At 40.7% G+C, this 17,500-nt stretch overlaps 1 protein-coding gene across 1 annotated transcript in view; it reads right to left on the bottom strand.

Moving 5' to 3' along the window:
- LOC115215900 (thioredoxin domain-containing protein 16-like) overlaps window positions 1–17,500 on the bottom strand; it is a 117,360-nt gene that overhangs the window by 71,278 nt on the left and 28,582 nt on the right. Inside the window, exons 5-10 of the mRNA XM_036509237.1 lie at window positions 15,406–15,527; window positions 12,942–13,032; window positions 9,931–10,090; window positions 6,437–6,591; window positions 4,073–4,148; window positions 1,521–1,653 (exon numbers count right to left, since the gene is read on the bottom strand). Coding sequence (XP_036365130.1) covers window positions 1,521–1,653; window positions 4,073–4,148; window positions 6,437–6,591; window positions 9,931–10,090; window positions 12,942–13,032; window positions 15,406–15,527 — 737 coding nt within the window. The remainder of the gene's footprint in view (window positions 1–1,520; window positions 1,654–4,072; window positions 4,149–6,436; window positions 6,592–9,930; window positions 10,091–12,941; window positions 13,033–15,405; window positions 15,528–17,500) is intronic.

The raw sequence follows: 17,500 nt of genomic DNA, 5'->3' as shown, positions 1-17,500 counted from the left end.
TTAGCGTGAAAAAATGTTTCCGAAAGTCATGGGAGCTGTGCTGTTTTCTGACTTTGTAAATATGTCCACGGGTGTTAGATGGGTGGAGTTTGAAAAGGAGCTCAGAGTTATTGTTTGTACATTCCTACAAGCATTCATAACCTTGTTACCACTGTTAAAACAACACCGTTATACAGCGGGAGGTATCTTCGTCGCCATTGATATGTCCCACAATATGACAACATATTTTGCCATCTCTGTGTGACTGGCCTGAATGGTGTACTCTCTCTTTTTACTTGTTTCAGTCATTTGACTGCGGCCATGCTGGAGCACCACCTTTAGTCGAGCAAATCGACCCCAGGACTTATTCTTTGTAAGCCCAGTACTTATTCTATCGGTCTCTTTTTGCTGAACCGCTAAGTGACGGGGACGTAAACACACCAGCATCGGTTGTCAAGCAATGCTAGGGGGACAAACACAGACACACAAACATATACACACACACATATATACATATACATATATACGACAAGCTTCTTTCAGTTTCCGTCTACCAAATCCACTCACAAGGCATTGGTCGGCCCAAGGCTATAGCAGAAGACACTTGCCCAAGATGCCACGCAGTGGGACTGAACCCGAAACCATGTGGTTGGTTAGCAAGCTACTTACCACACAGCCACTCCTGTGCCTGTACCTAGCTGACTGACACTACTTACTGGGTCTGTCCACTGTTTAACAGTAGTGGACCAGCCCATTTCTAACCTGGGAGCGTCTGCCACAACTGTTTAAAATATAACGACAGACATGGCTCGATAAATATGCTGAAATGCTAAAGATCAAGAAACAGATTCTAGAAAATATCTGACTAAACATCTCAGAGGTGATGGCAACATCATCATCATCATCATCGTTTAACGTCCGTTCTCCATGCTAGCATGGGTTGGACGGTTCGACCGGGGATCTGGGAAGCCAGAAGGCTGCACCAGGCTCCAGTCTTATCTGGCAATGTTTCTACAGCTGGATGCCCTTCCTAACGCCAACCACTCCGTGAGTGTAGTGGGTGCTTTTTACGTGCCACCTGCACAGGTGCCAGGCGAGGCTGGCAACGGCCACGGTCGGATTGGTGTATTTTATGTGCCACCGTCACGGAAGCCAGTTGTGGCGGGGCTGGCATCGGCCACGAGTCAGATAGTGCTTTTTACGTACCACCAGACCAGGGATCCTGGCTGGTTCAATTCGATTTCGATTTCGATTTCGCTTGCCCCAACATGTCTTCGCAAGCAAAGGGGGTTGGCATGGGTGCCTGTCGTACGGTTGGATTGGTGTATTTTACGTGCCACCGGCACGGAAGCCAGTGGAGGCGGCGCTGGCATCGGCCACCCATATTACAACTCAAAATATGGTTCCATATAATTCCTTTTTTGTTTTTCTAGAAAATCTTTGGTCGTTATTTCAACAGGTTGGAATCAATCTCTGAAAGAAGATTAACCCCAATTAATTACAACAACAACAACAACAACATTAAGTTTAAAGATACACACAAGCAAATTCTTCTAATGCCTCTTGTTCTTCAATTAAGGGTTCTTGTTTGACTACGGAACCGGCTACGTATCTTTGGAGGAAATTCATCAAAGACACTTTAGAAAAAGATGTCTCCATGAAAGTTTTTCCATTCTGTAAAAAAAAAAAAAAAAAGAAATAGAATCTATTTTAATATCCACATTTATCATAAAAATGCAACATTTATTTTTGAAGGAAATAAAATAAATCTTCATTTTCTCTTGAGTTCTTGGTAACTTTAAAAAAGGGGTACAACGGGATGGCTGTGGGGTAAGAATTTGCCTCCCGACCGCATGATTCCAGGTTCAGTCCCACTGCATGACACTAAATGATGATGATGATGATGTTAAATTATGAAGGTGGTGGTGGTGGTGGTGGTGGTGGTACGAGGAGACAATAAAAAGACTATAGTAATACAAGGCGGCGAGCTAGCAGAAACGTTAGCGCGCCGGGCGAAATGCTTAGCGGTACTACGTTCTGGGTTCAAATTCCGCCAAGGTCGACTTTGCCTTTCATCCTTTCGGGGTCGATTAAATAAGTACCAGTTATGCACTGGGGTCGATATAATTGACTTAATCCGTTTGTCTGTCCTTGTTTATCCCCTCTGTGTTTAGCCCCTTGTGGGTAGTAAAGAAATAGGTATTTCGTCTGACGTTACGTTCTGAGTTCAAATTCCGCCATGGTAGATTTTGCCTTTCATCCTTTCGGGGTCGATAAATACAGTACCAGTTTCGCACTGGGGGTCGATGTAATCGACTTAATCCGTTTGTCTGTCCTTGTTTGTCCCCTCTATGTTTAGCCCCTTGTGGGCAATAAAGAAATATATAGTAATACAGGTTAGTAAGGTCTCAGGTTTCCTTAACATGGTCCCACTTATAAAGCACTGGTGTTGGTGCCACATAAAAAGCATCCAGTACATTCTGTAAAGTGGCTGGTGTTAAGAAGAACAATGGAACTGGATGTCTATCTTGACCTTGCCAACTCCTGTCAAACCATCCAACCCATGCCAGCATGGAAAAACAGACGTTAAACAATGATGATGATGTACCTGCTACTTTCACTTTTGCTCTTGAGCTACAATGGAGGTGCAATTGTGAGCTGGGCCCAGAATATTGCTTCTTGCTAAATGACAAACCTTTGGCAATTTCCCAGGTACAAAGCAGCCAAATAGAGAGCTGTCATGTGCTGCTCAATCTGCTAGAAATAGCAGTTCAAAGCCCTAAAATCCTACCCAACAGGTTTAGAAAAGAAAGGACACATTGGACAAAGACAGGATGGTCATGGCTGGAGTATCATTTGATTCTAAACCTGTCTTCTCAGTGATCACCTGAGCCTAAACATCAAACAGCAAATAACGACTGTATATGATGTGAGTAATCATTTATAAAAACCAAATATTAAATTAGGGTCCAGGCATGGTGAGGAGTTTGCTTTCCAAGCACAGGGTTTTGGGTTCAATCTCATTGCACAGCACCTGGGACAAGTATCTTCTATTTTGGTCATCGGCTGACAAAAGATTTGTGAGATAAATTGGTACACAGAAACTGGATGATGCTTAGTGGGTGTGTGTGTGTGTGTGTGTGTGTACATGTCAGTGTATATCTGTGTGGTTATATTTATGCTCCTTTGAGCATTACTCAGCCACAGGCAAGGACACCGCTGCCACTCTCCTATCAACAGGTCTGCCACTTTGAAAACTTGGGAAATATGAAGAGATCCCTTACTTAAAAAACAAAGTAAGGGTTAGTGATAGGAAAAGCATCCAGTTGTAAAAAAATGCTTCAATGACATGTATTCATCTAACTCATGCCAGCATGAAAAATCAAATGTAAAAACAACAAAACAAAGTGGGTTAGTGTCAATGCCTGAAATCAGTAAAAGAATTGGTTGGAGAGCCATAGAAAGTCTGCAGGAATGGGCAATAATGTGGCAAAATCAATTCCTGGTTCCTTTTCTTTTTTTAATCCCCATTTTTCTTGTCCTTCTTTCATCGGTTTTTCCATGACTTTTCATTTGTATATCAAGAAAGACAATGTCCAATACATTGTAACGCTTTGCTCCTTCCATATTTCTTTGATAACATTGTTTGCGAATGTTTCTTGTGCCATTAAAGCGACATATACTCTGACCCAAGCAAGAAGACACTGACTTCAAATAAGCACTCAGACCATAATGGACCTGTCCAACCCACATCAATATGAAAAGTGGACTTAAAGTGGTGATGGTGGTGGTGGTGGTGGTGGTGGTGGTTATGATGATGAGTGGTGGTGGTGGTGGAGGAGGAAGAGGAGGAGGTGCCGCTGGTGATGATGAGTGGTGGTGGTGGTGGTAGTAGTGATGATGATGATGATGATGATGATGATGATGATGGTGGTGGTGGTGGTGGGTGGTGGTGGTGGTGGTGGTGGTGGTGGTGGTGATGATGATGATGATGATGATGGTGATAATGATGGTGATGATGATGCAATAAATGAATTTTTCTTAAATAAGTCAAAAGGGGTCAAAACAGCTATTGTATATCAATGGTACTTACCTGCCCAGCAAAAGAAATGGCTGCAGAAGGGGTCTTTTTTGTATAGTAGAGGTAACTGTTCAGATTTTTGGAATCCCTAAAAACACAGAAACAACTGGTTAAAGAAAAAACATATGAAGCAGAGGTTCTGGGTCTCAGACCACATTCCTCCCCTTGCATTTGTAAATTCCTATAATTCTTTAATCTCTCTCACTCTTTTTACTCTTTTACTTGTTTCAGTCATTTGACTGCGGCCATGCTGGAGCACCGCCTTTAGTCGAGCAACTCGACCCAGGGACTTATTCTTTTTGTAAGCCCAGTACTTATTCTATCGGTCTCTTTTGCCGAACCGCTAAGTAACGGGGACATAAACACACCAGCATCGGTTGTCAAGCAATGCTAGGGGGACAAACACAGACACATAAACACACACACACATATATACATATATACATATATACGACGGGCTTCTTTTCAGTTTCCATCTACCAAATCCACTCACAAGGCTTTGGTTGGCCCGAGGCTATAGTAGAAGACACTTGCCCAATGTGCCACGCAGTGGGACTGAACCCGGAACCATGTGGTTGGTAAACAAGCTACTTACCACACAGCCACTCCTATTTTGTTTTTCTTTGACATTATATCTTCTACACTGATAATTAATTATTGAAACAATTTATGAAACTAATAATTTTTATTTAAGAAACCACAAAAGCTGTAAAATGTTGGAGTGAATCGAACGGCTTTTATGTTTTTCTTAAATGGCTTACAAACACCTTCCACGCTGCAATTGTTTTCGTTCCAGCACACGATTTCAGATCAGGTCACTTGCTATGCAAGTACATCTCCGTAATTATTTTTATTGATTACAATCAAATGGGAAAAAGAAATTCTTATTTCAATGTATCTTAAAACTTCCGTTTGATTTAATGTTAGGAAGTCTTATTTGGGCTGTGAAAGAAAGATTTGGGTTTTGTGGTTTTCATAACAAACAAAGTGGAATGATGCCAAAACACAAGCATTCTGTGAGCCAATGATATCACTCTCTCAGCACCAAATAAAAAGTGTAATCTACACAAGTCCACCTAGAGAGTGCTCTTCAGAGACTATTCCTGCAGTAAAAGGTTTTACCATATCCAAATTATGATGATTGATATTCACGTTGATCGTTTCCAGTTCTACATCAATTGACCCCATCTTCCAGCTTCACACTAATCACTCCTACCAGCTCTTCTAAAGTGTGAACAGCCATGTGGCCCCTCTACAGCAAAAAGTATGTGATTGCTCTAGCCCCTTAACTCATAATTTAGCCCTTCATCTCCTAGCAGTATAAAGCTGCCTCTCTCAAATTCATAGTCTTGTAAGATCCATGACACACTCACCAGTAGACAACAGCAAGAGGTTGGCATTAGGTGGGGCATCTAACTGCAGAAACCATACGGTTGGAATATTATGTAAACCTTGGACCCACTGGATCCTATCAAACCATCCAGTTCATGCCAGCTAAACGAGGACCAATCATCATCATCGTTCGACCGTGGTCGAGACAATGGAATTTACTATGTTACGCCAGACTTCACGGTCCATCATAGCATTACGGAGGTCCCATTGCTGGATGCCTGTATCCCTGGAGATTACATCAGGGTAGGAGAATGTGCACCCTCTGGCATCGCGAGCAGATGACTTCCAGAGGAGAAGAGTAGGAATTACCTCTTTTTCAGCTCTACAACAATGTCCAGCAAACTGAACTCTTCCACCTTTCACAAGAGATGACACAGGTGGTAATTTCCTATATATTTGTACTTTGGTTGGATGACGCTTCCACGATATGTTTTGAGCTCTCATAAGTAGGCGAGTGTAAGTTCCATCCAATCACCTTCCTCATCAACCAGTATAATAACAATCTTTATATATAAAAGTCAAGTTGTGTGTCTGTCTCCTACGATTTAGATTCCTAACTACTCCCACATTTTGCGGTGCAGTTTAACCAAGTTTAACCGGTGCAGTATCTTATAGTCGTGATTCATATTGAGCCCTTCTGGGTATTAGCGCGCATCTACGATGAGTCTACGATTTAAAAAAAAATTTACCATCATTTTTTTCCATTTTAATGCATTTTTTCGCTATTATATAAGGGAAGTAACTCTCTAAAAATGTCTACGATGAGTCAACGATTTTTAAAAAAATTTACCATCATTTTTTTTCCATTTTTAATGCATTTTTTTGCTATTTTTTGGCTATAACTTTCTAAAAATGCTTATATAGTTATTTCCCTTACAAACCCAAGCAACGCCGGGTGATACTGCTAGTTAAATACATAATGGTTATAGGAACCATACTTTCACCTCCAACACAGAATTTCCCAACAAAAGGAGTAATACTCACATGTCGACTAAAATAACAGCCACAACCCCTAAATACGTTGTCACCACCGATTCTGCGACATTCTCCACGTCGGCTTTATTTTCTTTTGAATGGAATAAATAGAGGCAATTTGAAACATTACATGGGATGCTGGATCCATTTTCTGGGAGATAATACTACAGAAGAAAGAGAAATAAGTCAAGGAATTATGTTAACCATTTTAATAAATAAAGGAACCAAGTCATTTATGAAAACGAAATTCATTTTTTTTTTTATAAATTATATGTTAGAAAACAACACATAATATATAGGAAGAATTTTAAGAACAATTTTGATATATTGGATATTGTCTACATGGTAAAAAACAACAACCTCCAAAGCAGACTGAGTGCAGATATGAATAGCATATGGGAGCCGGTATTAAGGAAAATATTAGATTTATAAGCCCTAAAATTCACTCCATATGGCATAGTGGTTAAGAGCACAGGCTACTAACTGCAAGTTTCCGAGTTCAATTCTAGACAGTGACCTGAATAATAATAACATTGAAAACTACCTTAAGAATGAAAACCCAGGTTCGAAATTTCCCCCAAAACACCTGATGAAGGCTGGAGGGTATATCAGCCAAAACGTTGTGTTAACAACAAACAAGATGAGGACAAATATCCATCAAATGTAAATAATGTACATAATTCCTCATCTTTTAAATACAGAACTGTATTAAAAACAAAATGTTTGTATATTTTAAACAACATTTTCAGGGACTTCTTTTCATGAGGTTTCATTTTAGTCTTTGGTTGGCAACATTCTTGATGGGAAATTGTATGTTAAAATAGATTTTGTTGTGTCTTGGGAGGGTCATTATGCCAATAATATACACATGCAAAGGTTTTATTTCACTTCCTTTATTATTATTAGTCAATAGGTTAACCATTTAACCAATTAAATAATTGATTATTTGATTAATCATTCAGTCAATCAATCAATCAGCTGGATTGATCAGCAGAGACCTTCATCATCCCTGTTCAGGGTTTAATCCCTAACCCCTCACTACTCCAGCTTCACACAAATGAAGTGGTAGGATGAGGGTGCGGCTTTATAGAAAAACGTCTTAAACAACAATTACCATTGGTGGAAGAAAGTAGAATGGAGTCTCAAGTGCACTCCAGATGAGTCAAGTTAGGAGAGTCAAGTCAAGTGAGTCAAGATTATTCTAAGTGAGCCAAGTCAAATGTACTTTAGCTGAGTCAAGTATACTCTGAGTTAAGCCAAGGAGGGGAATCAAGGCAAGTACATTCCAGCTGAGTCAAGTACATTATATGTGAATCAAGCTAAGTGGTACCCTAGGTGAGTCACTTGTACTGGGAGTCAAGTGCACTCTAGGTAAGTCAAGTGTATTCTAGGTGAGTCAAGTCAATATTTTGATGCCAAGTGATGTTTCAGTAGTGTCCTAATTAAGATTATTTGAAAAGGCATGAACATCACAACACCTTATCTCTCCTAAGACACTCGGACAGGCATCTTGAGAAATCAAAGGGAAACTACGTGAGTTCGTGCTTAGACATTACGGTAGAATAAGAATATAGAAAAGGGGTTTTAGTTTAAGCCTAGAATAGAGCAGGAACAGTCTTACTACAAAAGATGAAAGGAATTAATGAAGCCTGAAAAGGTGGGAAGAAATGGTAAGATGATGCTGATGACTTTTTCAAAGACTAAAGACAACATCTAAAAGTGGAATATCATAAATATGCTTTATAAAAAGACAATGAATCCAAGATTCCAAGAAAATACTTTTTCTTTCATAGAAAGACATCTCAGATCCAGAATTTTGAGCTCCTTATTCAAAATGGTCAAACCATATTTCCCTTTGCAGAGATAATGCCAAGATTTATCTAAATATCATAAATATTAGGTACAGGTGAGGTTAAGAAGCTTTCTTCCCAACCACATGGTTCCAGGTTCAGTCCCACTGCATTGCACTCATGGGCAGACGTCTTCTGCAATAGCCCCAGACCTTCTGAGTGGATTTGGTCGATAGAAAATTAAAGAAGTCCATAGGGGTGGGGTGGATGGGAGTGTCTTTGTCTTGACATTGTAATCAAGAATCTATAAAACTATGATTATCTAAACAAACTGAAATGTTTGCCACTTAGAAACTAATTTCTGAAATTCAGAGACAAAACAGAACCTTTAAAGGATCATGTATCAAGGGGTTATTCATTTTGGCTGAAAGGTACTTCTGCCCCCAGGACTCAAATTTCCCTTCACTTTAGCATCAGACATTGAACTATACATCCTATAAATCAATGTCGTTGCCCTGTAAACATTAATTAATCAAGCCACAGCCTGATTAATATACCTTAATCTTCGAGTAGACTTTATTCACTTTTGCATTGTCTGTGTCTCAGACAAATTGCCCTTATTACTCCTTCTAAAGTTGCCCTACTGAAATTCCTCCATATTTACCCTTTACTCACTTGTTAACAATATCAATTTGTCCCAAACTCTCTATCCCTCCACACTTCACTCTAAGAAGACCTGGGAGGTTGGTGGCAGCATCCCGTCCTCCGCAGATTAAATTATGAAGAAAAAAACTAAATACTTCACACCTGTTTTCAACATGGATCCAACATTCATTTAACACAATCTCATCATCATTTAGCGTCCGCTTTCCATGCTAGCAAGGTTTGGACGGTTCAACTGGGGTCTGTGAAGCCAGAAGGCTGCATCAGGCCCAGTCTGATCTGGCAATGTTTCTATGGCTGGATGCCCTTCCTAATGCCAACCACTCCGTGAGTGTAGTAGGTGCTTTTTACATGCCACCTGCACAGGTGCCAGATGGAGCTGGCAAACGGCCACGGACAGATGGAGCTTTTTACATGCCACCAGGACGGGGGCCAGGCGAGGCTGGCAATGGCCCTCTACATTAAAATTGTCAGACAGTGTCCCAGACATTACTATTCCTTCTAAAGTTACCCTCCTGAAATTCTCCCATATTTCATTTAGACAATACTGAAACGAACTCTTACAGTCACCCATAAATCATCCAAACAGCTGAAGTAGTTAATTAGGCACTTATTGTGTACAGTGCTCAGGTGCAAAACAACTTGAGGGAAAAGTCTAGAAGAAGGAACAGAAACCAACCAAATAAGTGAAGAAAGACAACAAAGAGAGCTGAGATGTACAGGCTTAAAAAACGAACATTAAAAGAGATATAAAGAGGAAAGGATGGATGGGCATGTCAGGAGTGGTGTTGGGGAATTTTAAAAAGTATGGAGGTATCTGAAGCACTGACTCACTTGTTATGTACTAAACTAAACTGTTGCTTCTCTCTCTCTCTCTCTCTCTCTCCTCATCACACACTCACACACACACTCTCTCACACACACACTCTCTCACATACACTCTCTCTCACACACTCTCACACACACACATGAACGCACTTTCTCCCTTACGGTCACATAACAAAAGACATTTCAACGGCTTTTGCGAAACATTCATCACGCCATACTTACATATTTGGGTCCATTGACGAGTTTGATGGCTGAGGCAAGGGAAGTGAATGAAATGTTCCCACGATAGAGGACAGTGGGACAAACGCCAAAGGGTTCCGTATCAGAGCTGTCTTTGCACAGGAAAAACCATATCATTGTGCTGTTATCTTTTGGATGTTGTCTACAAAAACAAAACAAATGTTATTATGAAGTTTTTATAAATGTATAAAGTATTTAAGCTTCACTGGATGTGCAATGTCAGTGTGCATGGACATCAGAGTGTAAGCATCTTGAGAGAAAAGTTTGGCATTAGAGGCATTAGATGTGGTGTGCAAGAGAGATGACTGCACTGGTATGGTCATGTGTTGTGTACGGATGAGGACGGCCGTGTAAAGAAGAGCCGATCTCTAACTGTGGAGGGAACCTGTGGAAGAGGTAGACCCAGGAAGACATGAGACAAAGTGGTGAAGCATGACACTTGAACTTTAGGCCTCACAGAGGCAATGACCAGTGATCAGTGCCTCACAGAGGCAGTGACCAGTGACCGAGAGCTTTGGCAATATGTTGTGCTTGAGAAGACCTGGCAAGCCAAGTGAAATCATAGCCATGGCTGATGCTGGTGTCACATAACTGGCACCCGTATAGGTGGCACACAAAAAAAGCACCTTCACAGACGCAAAGTGGCTGAGCTCCTTTTGAGTGTTGGAGGCAATGACCAAGACCTTTGGCATTATGTCTTGCTTGAGAAGAAGAGTCACCGAACCATGCAAAATCACAATCATGGCAGATACCGATATCACACAAATGGCACTTTCTCCCCATTCCTCACCCTCTTGTACTATCTTATATCCCTCCCCACGCCTACACACTCAATAAGACTATAAAAAGAGTCAAATTTTCCCCAAGAACTTAGTTCAATTTGAAAACTCCACTAGAATGGACGAAAGCGCTAATATATGATATATGATGTATAAAGACATGTAATATGCAAATAAATATCTGTAAATATAAAACCATCCAGATTTCTGAGCACCTCATTTCTTCTAATATATAATACCTGTACATCATCTCCAAACCTTCTAATATATATATATATATATATATATATATATATATATATAGCGGTTCGGCTATATATATATAGCGGTTCACTTAGCGGTTCGGCAAAAGAGACCGATAGAATAAGTACTGGGCTTACAAAAATAAGTCCTGGGGTCGATTTGCTCGACTAAAGGCGGTGCTCCAGCATGGCCGCAGTCAAATGACTGAAACAAGTAAAAGAGTAAAAAGAGTAAAAGAGTATATATATATATATATATATATATATATGAGTGTGCACGAATGTTCTCACATAAAATAATTGAGGATTTAGCTGAATTATGGTGAATGCAAATTCTTGCAAAAATCCAGGGCCAATGCAAGGGAGATAACAAGATATTTTTACAGGTCACCTTCCCTGATCTGTTATCTACATACTACTAAAACACTGTGGTTGCTTACTTGCTTGTGTGCATGCTTGTCTGTAATTTAATACATCTAAAGTGATGCATAATGGAAAAATACTCACACAGTAAGGTACCCCTGAAATGTGAATACAAACAGAATGAAACAAGTTTTGTGTAAACCAGACCATGGATTACTGAGATATGCAGTTTTGGGGATTTGTTTCCACAAATTTAAGCAGTGAAACCTGGAGCTATTGCCCTTTACTGCGAACATCTTTATAAATAGCCAAACCAGCACATAATGGGAAAATACTCTGAAAGTAAGGTACCATTGAAATGTGAATATGAACGGAATAAAACAAATTTCGTGTAAATCAGTCCATGGGTTCCTGAGATATGTGGTTTCTCAGGTAACTTGAACTATTGGTGACCCAACAGGTCATTGATAGTCTAATCTATTTTAAAACCTCTTATAGCCTTGTGTAACCTCATATATTTCCCTCCAAAAATGGAGATGAATACCAACATTCCCAAGTGAACCACTTGAATAATTGTATAGACCTTTTCTACACAAAACCATTGGTTGCCTTGTTAATCCACAACTAAAGCATCTTTATCCACCAATATTGTGTTAAGCACTCATTCTCACTGTTTAATATTAGCATGTACACACACACACACACATATTAAATCATGTTTATATCATCATCATCATCATCATCATCATCGTTTAACGTCCGCTTTCCATGCTAGCATGGGTTGGATGAATGACTGAGGGCTGGCGAACCAGATGGCTGCACCAGGCTTCAATCCTAATCTGACAGAGTTTCTACAGCTGGATGCCCTTCCTAATGCCAACCACTCTGAGAGTGTAGTGGGTGCCTTTTACGTGCCACCAGCATGGGGGCCAGTCAGGCGGTACTGGCAATGATCTCGCTCGAATCTTTTTACACATGCCACCGGCACAGGTGCCAGTAAGGCAACGTTGGTAACAATCATGCTCAAATGGTGCCCTTTTATATCATCATCATCATCATCATCATCGTTTAACGTCCGTTTTCCGCGCTAGCACGGGTTGGACGGTTCGACCGGGGTCTGGGAAACCAGGGGCTGCTCCAGGCTCCAGTCTGATCTGGCAGAGTTTCTACGGCTGGATGCCCTTCCTAATGCCAACCACTCCACGAGTGTAGTGGGTGCTTTTTACGTGCCACCTGCACAGGTGCCAGGGGGGGGGTCCGGCATCTGCCATGATCGGTTGGAGCTTTTAACGTGCCAGCGGCACGGAAGCCAGCCATGGCGGTGCTGGCAACGTTCGGATGGTGCTTTTTATGTGCCACCAGCACAGAAGCCAGTCGATAAAGCCTATGACATGGAATCAACTGGTGATATAACTGGTGACTATCACTTCACAAGTATCTGAAACAGTCTGTGCAAACTGTGGTATACACGTCTGCCTGTTTATGATGAGAGCCTAACTTTCTAAGCCTCAATAATTGTTGTTCACAAAACCCTTTCTGGTCGCGTTAAATATTCAACAGTCTCTGTTGTTTTCAGTTTACAATAAAATTATTAAAACTGAATACTTACTCCAAATCTGAAATTGTTCGTTGGGTGGTGGTCAGCATAAACTGGATTTCCTGCTTGTAAATATAAGCCAGTTCCAAAAGTACTCTGTGGACTGGTAAATAAATAAACGGACTCAAAGAATGGAAAAACAGAAGTAAAATATGGAAATTAGAGATAGAATGGCAGGGTGGTGCCTGTCTTAGAATGCATTGAGCTGTTCTTGACCATATTCTGAGTGAAATACATTCCTAAGGGATTTCAACCCTGGAAATAATCGAGATTTTGCAGAATTCAAATGAGTGGAACAACAGTTGAGATGGGAGCAGCTTTATGTTAAGAGGTGAAAGGTTAAAGTGTAAGAAAAGGGTCCAGAATAGAAGAGGTTTGTTGCTGAAGAGGAACAACATGGCTGTTGATGGTTTAGAAGGGAGAATTGGAGGGATTGGAGGGAGATGGAAATTGATAAAGATATTAGGGACAAGGTGTGTGGGTAGAGCCCGAAGAGAATAGAAATGAGTGGTGGGGACAGGAAAACAAGGATGGGGGCAGAGGGGTAAGGAGACAGACAGACAGACAGACAAACAGACAGATAGACAGACAGACAGACAGATAGATAGATAGATAGATAGAGTGAGAGAGAGAAATAGAAACTATGGTATGTGACAGAGTGCAGTAACAAGTAATGTAAAGAGATATTGGATTAACCTTGAACCAGAAAATGGCTTTAAAATCTTTAGCCTTTAAAGCAGTCATATCCTAATTGTTTTATGCTCCAGCTAGCTAGATCTGGCATGTCACACCTGCCCTACAATATCATTCTAAGAATAAACAATCAGAAAAACATGGGACAAGGTGGTAAAGCATGATCTTTGAACTTTCAGCCTCCCAGAGGCAATGACAAGTGACTGAGACCTTTGATGATATGCAGGGTTTGAGAAGACCCTTCAAGCCAAGCGAAATCATTGTCATGACTGATGTTGGTGCCAGTGGCATGTAAAAGGCACCTTTTGAATGTTGGGCCTCACAAAGGTAAATTGGTTGATGCCAGTGGCTCATGAAAAGCTCCTTTTGAGTGTTGGGCCTCACAGAGGCAATGATTGAGACCTTTGGCATTATGCAGCACTTGAGAAGAACACCCACCAAGCCAAGTAAAATCGCAGTTGTGACAGATACTGGTGTCACACAAATGGCACCTGTGCCAGTGACATGTAAAAGCACCCATTACACTCTTACAGTGGTTGGCGTTAAGAAGGGCATCCATCTGTAGAAACTATGCCAAATAAGGCTGGGGTCTGGTGCATCCTTCCAGTTTGCCAGCCCTAGTCAAACCATCCAACCCATGCCAGTATGGACAACGGATATTAAATGATGATGATCATCAAAATCTTAAAATACCAAATAATGTAAGAATAATTCAACAGAATTTGTCCGAAAAATATAAACATTAATGGGTTAAATACTTAAAAGAGAATTGGTTCTACCAAAAGCACCCCAGTGTCAGACGGTGCTGTTAGACTAGGTATTGGATAAAGTCTACTAAAGTTGCAACAATCCTTTCAACATGCTTCCATACACTTTTCTATTCATCTAGTTTCACTCATAACTCTTGAATCTCTGACACAAAAGCAGAAAGTATTTGCTAAAACTGCCTCAAAACAACATCAAACCTATTGTGATGAGAAATTGGTCACCCAAAAACCATACCAGTAATTAACTGGTGTTTTATTTTAGCGGTTATGGGAGGATATAAGATTAAAACTAAAGTTCAAAAGGAAGCATAATAAATGTAATTTAATTATATTTCTTAATATCACGTGATCACGTGACCAACCAGACCATCAGATGTTGTTACACATCGCTGGTCACAATGCGTTTGCATTGTTTTAGCCTTCGAATGACGCCACCCCGGTGGCTAAGCGAGCAGGCCAACAGAAGAAAGAGTGAGAGAAACAGTGGTGAAGGTGTACAGCAGGGATCACCACCCCCTGCCGGAGCCTCGTGGAGCTTTTAAGTGTTTTCGCTCAATAAACACACACAATGCCCGGTCTGGGAATCGAAACCGCGATCCTACAACCATGAATCTGCTCCCCTAACCACTGGGCCATTGCACCTCCACATTTCTTAATATAGACATAAAATAATATAAATGGTGGTTCCATGTAAAAAAAGCATCCAGTGCACTCTGTAAAGTGGTTGGTGTCAGGAAGGGCATCCGGCTGTAGAAACTGTGCTGAAACAGACTATGGAGCAGGTACAGCTCTTGGCCTTGCCAGCATCTGTCAAACCATCGAACCCATGCCAGCATAGAAAACAAACGTTAAATGATGATGACGATGATCATCATCATTGTCATCATCATTTTCATCATCATGATGAAGAATATAATTTAGAGAGAAACATGATAAACGTCTGAGATATGAGAACAATAATTGCAAATTACAAATTCCGTTCATTTCAATTAATTTTGAAGAATGTTGGAACTTACCATTTGTTCCAATGGCAAATAAATAGCCAAAGATGACGTTTTTAAATCCTTGAAGTTGCGCCACCACTTCAAGACGTTCTATTCGAGTGTAAATTATTTCAAAATCGTCTAAAAGTGGAATTCTGAAACAATAAAGAATTGGTTTATTAAAACTTATCAGAATATGATGACATATTTGAGGAAGACAAAGAGGGTTACTTTTGAATGTTACTTTCACATCCCTAAACCTGTAACCCCAACATTCACCTTACTATAATCCACACTATGTCCCCAAATATTTGCATATCCTTCAACTGGGTTTGAACTTAAGAAACTATTTTCCTTTATGCACACTCATTCCAAACTTTAAAATCTAAATCCTAACGAGTCTGCAAGATATCCAGAGCAATGAGCAGGTGACCTGATGGCACCTGTCTTTGCGCTAGATATAATGGACCAGTCACTTCTCTGGGACTTTTCTGCCCTTTTAACAGGTTTTTTTTAACCCTGCTAATAGCCCTTCTCCACCACACCCACACACCCCACAAAAAAACAAGGTGAGGTGGAGGTAGGTCAGCTTAGGTGATGGTTCCTTTTTAAAGTACCAAGCCAGAAAATGGTCTCAAGAAAACCATTTTTTGTCTTTCCTCATCATGCTTTTGCTAATTTTCTGTAACAGATGTTTCTAAGAATCTCCAGAAGATTGTATTCCCAACAATGATTATCAACTACCAAACGTGGCTGATGCCAGCGCTGCACCATCCAAATGTGACCGATGCCAGCGCCGCCTTGACTGGCTTCTGTGCCAGTGGCACGTAAAAAGCACCAACCAATCATGGCCGTTGCCAGCCTCTCCTGGCACCTGTGCCAGTGGCATGTAAAAAGCACCATCCGAACATAGCCAATGCCAGTGCCGCCTTGACTGGCTTCTGTGCCGGTGGCATGTAAAAAGCACCAACCGATCGTGGCTGTTGCCAGCGCCACCTTGACTGGCTTCTGTGCCGGTGGCATGTAAAAAGCACCATCCGAACGTGGCTGTTGCCAGTGCCGCCTTGACTGGCTTCTGTGCCGGTGGCATGTAAAAAGCACCATCCGAACGTGGCTGTTGCCAGTGCCGCCTTGACTGGCTTCTGTGCCGGTGGCATGTAAAAAGCACCAACCGATCGTGGCCGTTTGCCAGCTTCGTCTGGCACGTAAAAAGCACCCACTACACTCACAGAGTAGTTGGCGTTAGGAAGGGCATCCAGCTGTAGAAACACTGCCAGATCAGACTGGAGCCTGGTGCAGCCTCCTGGCTTCCCAGACCCCAGTCGAACCGTCCAACCCATGCTAGCATGGAAAGCAGACGTAAAACGATGATGATGATGATGATGATGAATGTATTCTCACATTCCCAGACCCCACCATACTCCAATATATTCCCATACACACATTCTGCAAAGTATTCCCTTCCCTAATTATCCACTCGAATTCCATTCCTTCCCTAATGACAAACAAACCATTTTGAACAATTCTTCTGTCGGACAATTACTAAGATGATGCCATGATTAAACTTAGAAGCAGCAGAAACCTGATTCTCACTTCCAATTATAAATCTGAAAGATTCCAAATGATTCCGTCTCTACATTGGTCAATTTTCTTTCATCTTATTTTAGCAAGAGATCCTAAAAGAGATTCTTCAAAATTGAGTATAGCATTTTACCATTTCCCATGATAGAACTACAGAGATTGTCTGACTGAAGAAGAATCTTTGATGTTGCTACCGTTCAATAATCTGCCAAGATATTATTCAAACCATGCAGTGTCACTGCTTCTCGCTTGAACAAATTAACCTCATCTTAAATGTATGATTATTAAAATGTTATTAATGTGAGTATATGAAGGTAGGTAGGTAAGTGTTTATGTATGTATGTGTGTATGTATGTTATGTATGTATGTATATATGTATGTATGTATGTATATATGTATGTATGTATGTGTGTGTATGTACATGTATGTGTGTGTGTATGTATGTATGTATGTATGTATGTATGTATGTATGTATATGTGTGTATGTATGAATGTATGTATGTATGTGTGTATGTATGTATGTATGTATGTATTATGTATGTATGTA

Source organism: Octopus sinensis, linkage group LG1 (genome assembly GCF_006345805.1).
Source record: "Octopus sinensis linkage group LG1, ASM634580v1, whole genome shotgun sequence".
NCBI lineage: Eukaryota > Metazoa > Mollusca > Cephalopoda > Octopoda > Octopodidae > Octopus > Octopus sinensis.
The sequence above is the reverse complement of the archived record's forward strand: the minus strand, read 5'-3'. Positions and strand labels throughout refer to the sequence as shown.